Genomic DNA, 12514 nt, shown 5'->3' with positions numbered 1-12514 from the left:
TGTGGTTCATGCACGATGGCGCACCGCCCCATTTTAGTCTTCAAGTTAGAGCATATCTTGATGTCGCATTTCCCCGGAGGTGGATAGGTCGAGGCGGAACTGTTGTGTGGCCAGTAAGATCTCCCGATCTCAACCCATGCGATTCTTTTCTTTGGGGCCATCTCAAGGACTTGGTATACCGAAGTGAAGTTCGCGATGTCGAAGACTTACGACAAAGGATAATTGATAGATGTGATAGCATCCGTAACACGCCAGAAATCTTCGAACGTGTTCGTGAATATTTCAAACGACGCGCGCACGTTTGCTTAAACGTTGATGGTGCCCATTTTGAAAAATTTGTGTAGAACAATGTAATTGGGTGTCATTCGAATTATTGTAAAAGTAATGGGGTTCGATTCGAATTATTGTAAAAGTAATGGGGTTCGATTCGAATTATTGTAATTGTAATGGGTTCGATTCGAATTATTGTTTAATTAATGGGTTCGATTCAAATTATTGTAAAATTAAAGGGTTCGATTCGATTTATTGTAAAACTTAAAGGATTCATTCGAATTATTGTAAAAGTAATGGGCTTCATACGAATTATTGTAAAAGTAATGTGTCTAATTGAAATAAAGAATAAAAGACTGGTCAGTTACCAGTACATCTGAACAAACAAGTAACCGATATCTGAGCTACTTTCCTTACCTTTAATTACAATCATTAATAAAAACAAAGGGATTAACGCTTTGGCCGTTTAACACGTTCATGGTCTTCCAATAGGTTTGAACTTATTTCGATCATTGCCTTATGCTCAATAATGGAAAACAATTGGGTCAAAACCACAATACTAGTGCTGTAATTCTGCAAAATCTCCTTGTTTTTCGGCCTACTTTTGAGAGCCCATAACGTCGCAACGGAGCGCTTTACCCCAAAACGTCATAGGACCTTTCGAACTCCTTTTGACCCAAGGAACATGCCTGTTAATTTGTGCCAGACTTTCCAGAAACACCCTGTATACTCCTGTTATATACTTTCGTAATACACTTGATATATACTCTTGCTATATACTTTCGTAATACACTTGATATATACTCTTGCTATATACTCTTAATAACATTATCATATATTGTTAGTATAGCCACTAGTATACCCTGATATATTCCACTAGTGCGCGTCACCTATAGCGAATAACGAGGAATAGTCAGTTTATATTGGACACTTGATGAGCACAGTCAATAAATATTTTATTATAATTAATTCTGTCGACTTACTAAACATAAGTGGGTTTTCCCAGAACCTTGTTTTAGACGTACGAGTGGTTTTTTTTGGTTCGAATTAGCCATTAGTAGTTTTGCATAAATTGGTGGTAATGAAAACTAGAGATACGTTTAGGACATATCATGTTGTTTTAATTAGGGAGACTAGATATTAAATAAAGATTTATGATTTGAAAGTGAACTTTAAAATTACCGAGATAAACGCTAAGGTAAATGAAACCCTTTCAGTTCTATAACCTTGAAAAACTGATAAGGAAAGTTCAGTTTTTCCTTAGAATGGAATCAAGATCTTCTCGTTAAGGTATGTTCTAATGGAAATCGTGTCTCACAGATTTTATTCTGAATTAAACGTTATATAAGGCAAAGCTAGTGGTATGCATCAGAGAATAAAATTTAACATAGAACTTATATATTCTTTGTAAGTAATGATTTGAAACCTAGGATTAGCGATTAGGATTTCTATATTGAGTCGTATACTAGTCTTTTTCCCCGACTCGGAGAGGTAATATTTTGGTTTTCCCAACTTGTTAAAACGCAGTTTTCATCGTCAGCCGCGGGCTAACTTTCCTCTCTGGATATAACCGATAACGTGACACCCGTAGCACGCGCCGTCCGCGGCGATAGCTCAGTTGGTAGTAGCTCGGCGCTTTTAAAGACGCCACGAAACAACAGCCCCCTTATTTAAGGGTAAGTAAAGAAGTCAGTGAAGAAGTAAAATCCATTTCGTACTCGGGTTTTGCCGTCTAGTAGTCTTAATTCTTGGCTTGAGTCAACTTGACACGTTCCCAAGCTTCCCCTTAATTATTTTGTTACTGCGGTCGACGGTGTAGGAGCGTTAATTCTTGGCTCCGTCAAATTATTGTATTTCTTGGATACGCGGTCCTCTTTCGATATGCCCAATAAAGAGCTAGCACGCACCGTCTCCGGTGATTGGGCTCCAGGGAAGTTTTTCGGCGCAACATGTTGCGAAGCTTGTAAATCTTTCTTCAAACGCGGCTTAAGCGATCATACCAAGTTCGTCTGCCAGCGCGGGTCGAGAGGCTGCGAAATAACAAAAGAGGAAAAAAATCGGTGCCAGCTCTGCCGGTATGAAAAGTGCCTAGAATTGAGCATGAAACCGATAAAAGACTGTGGTAGACGCAGCCCGAGCAACAAAGGCGATAACTGGCTCAATACCATCAAACACGAATGTCGGGCCACTCCCAGAGTTCCACTGTGCTTCGGAACTTTGCCAGCACACCAAGGCCCGCGTTAAAGATAAGTGAGTGAAGAAGAAGATATGACGTAGTGGTGGCCGATAACGCGACACCCGTAGCATGCGCCGTCCGCGGCGATAGCTCAGTTGGTAGTAGCTCGGCTCTTTTAAAGACGCCACGAAACAACAGCCCCCTTATTTAAGGGTAAGCAAAGAAGTCAGTGAAGAAGAAAAATCCATTCCGTAAGTATCTTTCGATCGTTTTTCTTATTGGGAGTTTTTTTTTCCAGGCGATTTATTCATTGTCTCGAAAAATGGCTTCCAGGGTTAACTTGAAACCGCGACTACCTCCGCTTTCAAATATGTTCCGTGACTCGTTTCAAATGTTGCGCGGAGAATCTATCTTAATGGCGCTTAAAATCATCCCCGAGGACATCATGACCAACCCTGTAACGAGTATTTAATCCTAAATGAGACGCTATTCAATTTCTACAGTTCCCAAAGGAAAGTGCTTTCGCGCCAGGTGCAAATTCAAGGAAGAAGCCAAGGCTCAGGATTTTGATTTACACGCTTTTAAAAATATATTTTTGGATATATAACTTTAAATTGTTCAGAATTTCGTTAAGCTTAATGTTTCAAACTTTTCTTAAGCCTAATTTTGCAAAACTTTGGCTAAGAATAATTTTATAAATTTCTGTTTGGCCTAATTATTCAAATACGTGTTTGGCTTTTTATCGCAGTCATTGTTGTCACGATATCAAAGACTAACTTTTTTGACAGAAAAAATACCTTTACTGGCTTTCGGTGTACGTTTCGATTTAAAATTAGCGTATTCCAAAATAGGTGGTTCATCCGTACCATTTGGCTCAATAAAAAACTTAATGTCAATTTGGCACATTTGGCACTTCAAAGAGGCCAGTTATACGTTATGTGATTAATTACGAAAGAAAATAGATGTAAAAACAGTTCAAAGCGTAATAAATAATAATATTTTTTGCCAAAATTATAAAAAACTGAACTTTCATCGATAGCGGTAGCTTTTTGTTTTGCCCTTGCTAGAAAAAAACCAAATTCGTTTTGGTTGCGGATTGAGCTTGTTATAAAGCAAACCAAGGAACAAACGAAGCTACAATTAAGCAGCCATGTAAATGGTCCAGCTTGTGCAGAAAATATTTAAAATATTTCAAGCAAAATCCTGTTTTTACCAGCTACAATCGCGCGTGTAAATGAGCCTTAACAATGGCGGATTTCAAGTCTCCAGCCTATTACTTATATTCCTTCGTTTTCCGTTTAAAATTTAGGCGCGCGCGAGGATAGTATTTTTCTACTCTGGCTTATTTACCCTTATTTGTATTAAACTAGTATAAACGCTACTATTATAAACTCGGTTAAAATATCCCTAATTATTTCAGATTCGTTCAAAATTTCAGAAAAACTGGTCTTAAAATTTATCTAGCGTGTTAATTCGGTAAATTATCGAAAACTCACTCACCCAAAACCACACGCGGTCCGTGAAGCCATCCTGGGACGCCAGCAGATCCAAGGCTAAAACTCACTAAGCCTCGGCGACCGTGCCGGATCATCGGCCATGTCGGCGGTGCCGCGTGGTATAACACCCTCGTAAGCCTTGGCGCCCAATTTAGTCCGTAGAATTTCTGGTAGTTGAGACACGCTCCGTTTTCGAAAAGGTCGATCTCTGTACAGGCGGACACCCCTCGGATCCCCCCGACCGGATCAGGGACTCACTTCAGTCGGTGTCCGGGATCCTGTATAGAGAGCCTTAACTCTATCGAAGCCAGCGAAAACAGAAGTACCACGTACCAGAGTCAATGGCGGTACAAAGTCACAGGGTTTTGAAATAAAATCGCAGCCGTAATCTCGCGACTACTCGACAGAAATTAAATAAAACCGGAAGATATCGAAATAAATTATTAAAACAATTAAACTATAACTAATTACGATAAATATCCAAATAATTTTACGATAAATATCCAAATAATTTTCCAAAAATTCAGGCGAATACTTATTACAGGAGCGGCGCCATTTTCATATCACGTGTCGTTACAATGCACACACGAGGTCGAGGCTCGTAAGAGGAAAGCGCTATAAACGATGCCGTGTTTTCTTTCTTTCAAGTTCTGGCCCGGTGCTGCTGCCTAGCATTAAACTTCAAACGAAAGGTCTGCCGGCTTTAGAAGATTAAAAGCAAAACCAACTTCTCCTGATTAAAATTTATATCGAACTGACTCTAAGAGCCGTTAGTCACTCTGAAGAAAGTGAGACAGTCTGAGCGTAGCCCACGCGATCACGCGCAACACGACGCAAGCTGCTCATAGCCCATTCGATCTAGCGCATCACGACGCAAATTGCTCGCGCTATAGAAGCCCGATCAAAAGAATCTCTCTCTCTCTCTCTCAATCTCTCTCTCAATCTCTCTCTCTCTCTCTCAATCTCTCTCTCAATCTCTCTCTCTCAATCTCTCTCTCTCAATCTCTCTCTCAATCTCTCTCTCTCAATCTCTCTCTCTCAATCTCTCTCTCTCTCAATCTCTCTCTCTCTCTCTCTCAATCTCTTTCTCTCTCCAAACTGCTTCCCGAGTCCCCCTCTGAAGTTTCTTCGTAATTTGGATCTTTGATGAACTGTTCAATTTTTAGCTTTAACCCCAGAGGTGTTGGTACTGATTTTACGTCAGTACGGTGCCGTGATTTCGTGAACCGCTTTAAACCCGCGATAGTGTGCCTACAAGAAACTAATATTTCTACTCCTTTTTCCAAATCTTATATTTGGAATTCGTGGTCGTACATTTTCCACCACTCTGCCGATGAACCCTTTCGCGGTTCTGGAGTCTCTATCGGTTTTACCCCCACATTACAAAACTGTGTTACCGCGACAGACGCTTTTAGGGGTCGGTGCATTAACGTCACACTACGCGCTGATTCCCTTGGCTCTGCCTCCCCGGTCCATTTATTTAACGTTTACCTGTCAGCCTCGAGTGATCAATGTGCCTTAGATACCCTTGCCTTCGTGCGCGGCAAGCTGTAAAACATTAATCCGTCCCACCCGGTCATCCTGATTGGAGATTTTAATTGCTGTCTCCACCCCGACTCCGATCGCCGTAATTGTAGGGAATCTCGCTTCCCTATTTGTGGTGCTTTACGCTCCCTGGTATCCAGATTTAAGCTTTCGGATGCTTACCCTGTAATGCATCCAAATACCCCAAGTTTTACATGGCGTGCGCGAAACCATGGTCGTCTTCTTTCTGCAAGACTTGATCGTATGTACTTTCGGGCCCCCTTACGAGTTAAGACTTTTCGCCACACTCCCAGTTCTTTTTCTGACCATGATGCGATTTTTTGTAATTTTTTTGATTCGTTTTCCATTCCCCGTAAGCCCCCTTTTTGGCGGCTTAACGCTTGCTCCCTTGATGATAATTGTTTTGTCACCGCGTTAACTTCTCATGTCCGGTCCTTCATGGCAAACAAACCGCCCCTGCTCCCTGTTGTCCAGTGGTGGTTTGATGTTCTGAAGCCGGAGATAAAGCGTTTTTGCTCTCAATCTCTCTCAATCTCTCTCTCTCAATCTCTCTCTCAATCCCTCTCTCAATCTCTCTCTCAATCTCTCTCTCTCAATCTCTCTCTCTCAATCTCTCTCTCAATCTCTCTCTCTCAATCTCTCTCTCAATCTCTCTCTCTCAATCTCTCTCTCAATCTCTCTCTCTCAATCTCTCTCTCTCAATCTCTCTCTCTCTCAATCTCTCTCTCTCAATCTCTCTCTCAATCTCTCTCAATCTCTCTCTCAATCTCTCTCTCTCAATCTCTCTCTCTCAATCTCTCTCTCAATCTCTCTCTCAATCTATCTCTCTCTCAATCTCTCTCTCAATCTCTCTCTCAATCTCTCTCTCAATCTCTCTCAATCTCTCTCTCAATCTCTCAATCTCTCTCTCAATCTCTCTCTCAATCTCGCTCTCTCTCAATCTCTCTCTCAATCTCTCTCTCTCTCAATCTCTCAATCTCTCTCTCAATCTCTCTCTCTCAATCTCTCAATTTCTCTCTCAATCTCTCTCTCTCTCAATCTCTCTCTCTCATTTTGAGCGAGTGAGTGTGTTTTTGTGTGCTCCTGCATTTTCCAGTTTTTATTGTTTTTTTTTCGCGCTTTTTATGCGCGTTTTTTACCACCACCTTTTTAAAGGCAGTTGTATTACGTGTAACTACGTATCTCATAATTATTGTAAATAAACTACCCATTTGAAAAACAAAAAAACTCTCAATCTCTCTCTCTCTCAATATCTCTCTCTCTCAATCTCAATCTCTCTCTCTCTCAATCTCAATCTCTCAGTCTCAATCTAAATCTCTCTCTCTCAATCTCAATCTAAATCTCTCTCTCTCAATCTCAATCTAAATCTCTCTCTCTCAATCTCAATCTCTCTCTCTCTCTCTCTCTCTCTCTCTCTCAATCTCAATCTCTCTCTCTCAATCTCAATCTCTCTCTCTCAATCTCAATCGCTCTCTCTCTCAATCAATCTCTCTCAATCAATCTCTCTCTCGATCAATCTCTCTCTCTCGATCAATCTCTCTCTCTCGATCAATCTCTCTCTCAATCAATCTCTCTCTCAATCAATCTCTCTCTCTCAATCAATCTCTCTCTCAATCTCTCTCAATCTCTCTCAATCTCAATCTCTCTCTCAATCTCAATCTCTCTCTCAATCTCAATCTCTCTCTCAATCTCAATCTCTCTCAATCTCTCTCAATCTCTCTCTCTCTCAATCTCTCTCTCTCTCTCAATCTCTCTCTCTCAATCTATCTCAATCTCTCTCAATCTCTCTCTCTCAATCTCTCTCAATCTCTCTCTCAATCTCTCTCTCAATCTCTCTCTCAATCTCTCTCTCAATCTCTCTCAATCTCTCTCAATCTCTCTCAATCTCTCTCAATCTCTCTCAATCTCTCTCAATCTCTTTTAATCTCTCTCAATCTCTCTTAATCTCTCTCAATCTCTCTCAATCTCTCTCAATCTCTCTCTCAATCTCTCTCTCTCAATCTCTCTCAATCTCTCTCAATCTCTCTCTCTCAATCTCTCTCAATCTCTCTCAATCTCTCTCTCTCAATCTCTCTCAATCTCTCTATCTCAATCTCTCTCTCTCAATCTCTCTCTCAATCTCTCTCTCTCAATCTCTCTCAATCTCTCTCTCACTCTCTCTCTCTCTCAATCTCTCTCTCAATCTCTCTCTCAATCTCTCTCTCTCAATCTCTCTCAATCTCTCTCTCTCAATCTCTCTCTCAATCTCTCTCTCAATCTCTCTCTCAATCTCTCTCTCTCAATCTCTCTCTCAATCTCTCTCTCTCAATCTCTCTCTCAATCTCTCTCTCTCAATCTCTCTCTCAATCTCTCTCTCTCTCAATCTCTCTCTCTCTCAATCTCTCTCTCAATCTCTCTCTCAATCTCTCTCTCTCTCAATCTCTCAATCTCTCTCAATCTCTCTCTCAATCTCTCTCTCTCTCAATCTCTCTCTCAATCTCTCTCTCTCTCAATCTCTCTCTCTCTCTCAATCTCTCTCTCTCATTTTGAGCGAGTGAGTGTGTTTTTTTGTGCTCCTGCATTTTCCAGTTTTTATTGTGTTTTTTCGCGCTTTTTATGCGCGTTTTTTAAATAAACTACCCATTTGAAAAACAAAAAAACTCTCAATCTCTCTCTCTCTCAATATCTCTCTCTCTCTCAATCTCAATCTCAATCTCTCTCTCTCTCAATCTCAATCTCTCAGTCTCAATCTAAATCTCTCTCTCTCAATCTCAATCTAAATCTCTCTCTCTCAATCTCAATCTAAATCTCTCTCTCTCAATCTCAATCTAAATCTCTCTCTCTCTCTCTCTCTCTCTCTCAATCTCAATCTCTCTCTCTCAATCTCAATCTCTCTCTCTCAATCTCAATCTCTCTCTCTCTCAATCAATCTCTCTCAATCAATCTCTCTCTCGATCAATCTCTCTCTCTCGATCAATCTCTCTCTCTCGATCAATCTCTCTCTCAATCAATCTCTCTCTCAATCAATCTCTCTCTCTCAATCAATCTCTCTCTCTCAATCAATCTCTCTCTCAATCTCTCTCAATCTCTCTCAATCTCAATCTCTCTCAATCTCAATCTCTCTCTCAATCTCAATCTCTCTCTCAATCTCAATCTCTCTCAATCTCTCTCAATCTCTCTCTCTCTCAATCTCTCTCTCTCTCAATCTCTCTCTCTCAATCTATCTCAATCTCTCTCAATCTCTCTCTCTCAATCTCTCTCAATCTCTCTCTCAATCTCTCTCTCAATCTCTCTCTCAATCTCTCTCAATCTCTCTCAATCTCTCTCAATCTCTCTCAATCTCTCTCAATCTCTCTCAATCTCTCTCAATCTCTTTTAATCTCTCTCAATCTCTCTTAATCTCTCTCAATCTCTCTCAATCTCTCTCAATCTCTCTCTCAATCTCTCTCTCTCAATCTCTCTCTCAATCTCTCTCTCTCAATCTCTCTCTCAATCTCTCTCTCTCAATCTCTCTCTCAATCTCTCTCTCTCAATCTCTCTCTCAATCTCTCTCTCTCAATCTCTCTCTCAATCTCTCTCTCTCAATCTCTCTCTCTCAATCTCTCTCTCAATCTCTCTCTCAATCTCTCTCTCAATCTCTCTCTCTCTCAATCTCTCAATCTCTCTCAATCTCTCTCTCAATCTCTCTCTCTCTCAATCTCTCTCTCTCAATCTCTCTCTCTCAATCTCTCTCTCTCTCTCAATCTCTCTCTCTCTCATTTTGAGCGAGTGAGTGTGTTTTTTTGTGCTCCTGCATTTTCCAGTTTTTATTGTGTTTTTTCGCGCTTTTTATGCGCGTTTTTTACCACCACCTTTTTAAAGGCAGTTGTATTACGTGTTTTCCCGGTTTCCCGGTACTAATACGGTTTATTTTGTGAGTAAATAACTTTTAATTACCGGATCTTGTGGGCCTTGGCCCCCACGCTACCGCGCCGAGGCTTAACTGTTTCGCGCACGGCTTCGTGATGCAGCCCAACGCATCTACGGCGACTTCCCCGCCGTCGCTCCGCTCAGTGCTTTTTCCCGCCTTGGCTCTGCCGCCGCTTCCGCGGGCCACTTTATCTTCTACCGTTTCGCTTCGGCGATCGCTCTCCGATAACTGTCTCGCGCCTCCGGACGCGGCTTCGACTCCCGCGCCGGGTACCGCTTCGTTTCCGACGCCCGTCCCGTCGTGGGCTAACGTTGCCGCCGACGCTGCTCGCTCGGCGGCCGCCTTCGCCACCGATACCCCTCCGCATACCTTCGTATTTCAATCATCAGCTTCGGCTTCGGTGAGTGAAAACGGAATCTCTTTCCGACCGTCCCATGTACGGGCTTCCGTTGAAGATTTTTTGACCGCCATTGCCTCAACTGTTCCCGCCAAAAATATCACGCACATCTATCGTGAAAATGGCCAAGTTTTTGTTTATTTCTCGGATAAATCTTGGGCCTTACAACTCATTGCTGCTGGTCTCACCTTCCGCAACTCCCACTTGGAATGCCTCCCACTAGGCGTTTCTCCCAAGCGCGTTCAACTTTCCGGGGTACACCCTGAAATTACCGATCAAATGCTTCTATCTATTCTCTCCAAATATGGTACCGTTCAAGGGAAGATTCGTAGCGTTACCGCCGCGGTAACGCTATCTGATTTTAAACATATTTCTTGCGCTCGAAAAGAAGCCACCATGCTTTTTAAGTCTGACGACGAATTCCGACAGCTACCCCCTTACTTTACCATCTTTATCAACGGTACGCGCCACATGATTGGTGTTAATTTACCAACCCGCTGTAGCGTGTGCCACGCTACAGGTCACATGGGCAGGTCTTGCCCCACCACCGCCCCTGCTGCTCCAGCTTCTACAGCCCCCGCTGCCACGATTACTACGGCCTCCACCGCCTCATCGTCTACCACGGGCCCCAACGCCCCGGTTACAACGACCTCCACCGCCTCATCATCTACCACGGGCCCCACCGCCCCGGTTACTACGGCTCCTCTCGCCTCAGCTAGTGTCAACCCTACCACCTCCGTAACAACCGTCCTTTCCCATCATACCCCAGCCCCCCCTCTCTCCCCCTCTCCCACCTTGCCTTCCGTTCCCTCACCGCACCCCTTCGTTGTTCCCACTGCTCCTGGCCCTGTTCCTCCTGTTTCCCCCCTCCTTCCCCTGCTTCCTACACCGTCTGTCTCTGCCTCCACCGCTTCCCAGTCCCCATCTGCGGCCGTTGACTCTTCGTCCTTCCCTATAGAAGCGGATTCAGAGGTCACATCCGGGGATGATGACTTTGACAACGACCCTACTGTCAAAGTAGTTAAACGTTCTCGTCGTGGAAGATTGGAAAAGCGGAAGCTAGGTACCTCTAGCCCTCCCGCCCCCGTCGTTCCCACTCCGCTGGTTAAAAAACAACGTGCCGTTTCGCGCTCGCGTTACGCGTACGACGCCACCACAAACTCGTGGTCCGACGCTAAAGGCCCTTTCAATGCGGTGTTCCCCCATGAAACGGTTATCTCGTTCATCCGTGACACGCTCAACACTCCGGCGGATGTTATGCGTTCTTTCGCTAAAAAGTACGTCACCGACCAGACGTCGGCCTTCTCTCTTGCGCGCCAAGTGCTTGTCGTCGCCTATACGGATCCCGCCATACAAGCCATCGTCTCTGTCGACGCCCGAAAAAATCACCGCAATGCCTATTACCGACTTTCTGGTAACTTGAAGCGATTTTTCCCAGAGTCCTCCGTTGTGTCATCGTAATCCCGCGACCTTTTATACGTTAGTTTTGTTTATTTTATTTGTCATGGCCTTTTCAGTACTCAGTTTAAACCCGCGCGGTATTGGCACGGACATCACGTCTATTTGGTGCCGCGATTTTATTAAACGGGCAAACCCGTCAATAATTTGTTTCCAAGAGACTAATATTTCGTCTACATTCGCCCGTTCGTTCGTCTGGACTACATGGCCATACGTTTTTATCCACGCCGTCGACGATACCTGTCGCGGCTCCGGTGTCTCTGTAGGCCTCACCCCCGCTTTACATTCTGCCGTCACTGCTTCCGACTCTTTTCAGGGTCACTGCATTTACAATCGTTTCCGCGCTGGTACTTTTGACTCTGCCACACCCGTTCATCTTTTTAATGTATATATTTCTTCGACTAGCGACGCCCTGGCTTTGGCCACCATCTCCTACATCTCCGATATGCTCGACAATATTGACCCGACTCACTCCGCTATACTGGTCGGTGACTTCAACTGTTGCCTTCACACCGACTCTGACCGCCGTAACTGCCGCGAAACTCGTTTTGCGGTAAGCGGTGCTCTTCGCAATCTTGTACAACGTTTTAATTTAACTGACGTTTTCCCCTCGCTCTCTCCGTTGGCGCCCGGTTTCACTTGGCATCGGAGGCACCGGGGAACACTCATGTCCGCCCGTTTAGACCGTATATATGTCAGGGGCCCCATCCGCCCTAAGTCAATTAACAATATCGCCAGCCACTTCTCAGACCATGATGCAGTTTTGTGTCATTTTTTGGTTGTTTTTAAAGTGCCAACCTCGCCTCCTTTCTGGAGACTCAAGCCTGACGCGCTCCTCGACGTTGACTTCCGGTCAGCCCTGCGGAATCACCTCGAAACCTTAATCTCCGGAAAACCACCTCTGCTCCCTTTGGTGCCGTGGTGGTTCGATACCTTAAAACCGGAAATTAAACGCTTCAGCGCTCTTTACTGGCATGAACGTCGGGTTTTGGACTCGCGGACGCTCGCCCGTTTGGAAGCTGAAGTTGCTATGTCTGATCGCTTTACAATTGAGGGCCTCGCTTGTGAGGAACGATTGAACGCTTTTCTTCTCCGCCAGTCGGCGGATTCTCTCCGCCGCGCACGCGAGACTCACTTTCGGTCGATAGACACGCCCTCTAGGGATTTTTATCGACTTGAACACCGCGCTGTCGCCACCAACCTCATGCCCGGACTACATGACTCCACCGGGGAGCTAGTCGAGGACCCAGACGCCCTGCGAGATGTTGTTATCTCTTTTTATA

The 12514-nt window shown here is 44.0% G+C and overlaps 1 protein-coding gene across 1 annotated transcript; it reads left to right on the top strand.

Annotated features, from left to right (window-relative positions):
• Positions 1-9282: 9282 nt before the first annotated feature.
• On the top strand, positions 9283-11234 carry LOC149658454 (uncharacterized). Its single transcript, XM_089844746.1, has one exon. It carries the CDS (start codon positions 9471-9473, stop codon positions 11232-11234), a length of 1764 nt encoding a protein of 587 aa, XP_089700872.1. The 5' UTR covers positions 9283-9470.
• The last annotated feature ends 1280 nt before the right edge of the window (positions 11235-12514 follow it).

This window comes from Phalangium opilio, unplaced genomic scaffold, assembly GCF_054372755.1.
Source record: "Phalangium opilio isolate 3A_F unplaced genomic scaffold, DU_Popi_V2 ptg000077l_1, whole genome shotgun sequence".
NCBI classification, from domain to species: domain Eukaryota; kingdom Metazoa; phylum Arthropoda; class Arachnida; order Opiliones; family Phalangiidae; genus Phalangium; species Phalangium opilio.
Note: the sequence above shows the minus strand (reverse complement) of the source record. Positions and strands in the feature narration are given on the sequence as shown.

Coding starts and splice junctions, on each gene's coding strand:
- LOC149658454 (XM_089844746.1), top strand. CDS start 9,471: ATGCAGCCCAACGCATCTACGGCGACTTCCCCGCCGTCGCTCCGCTCA.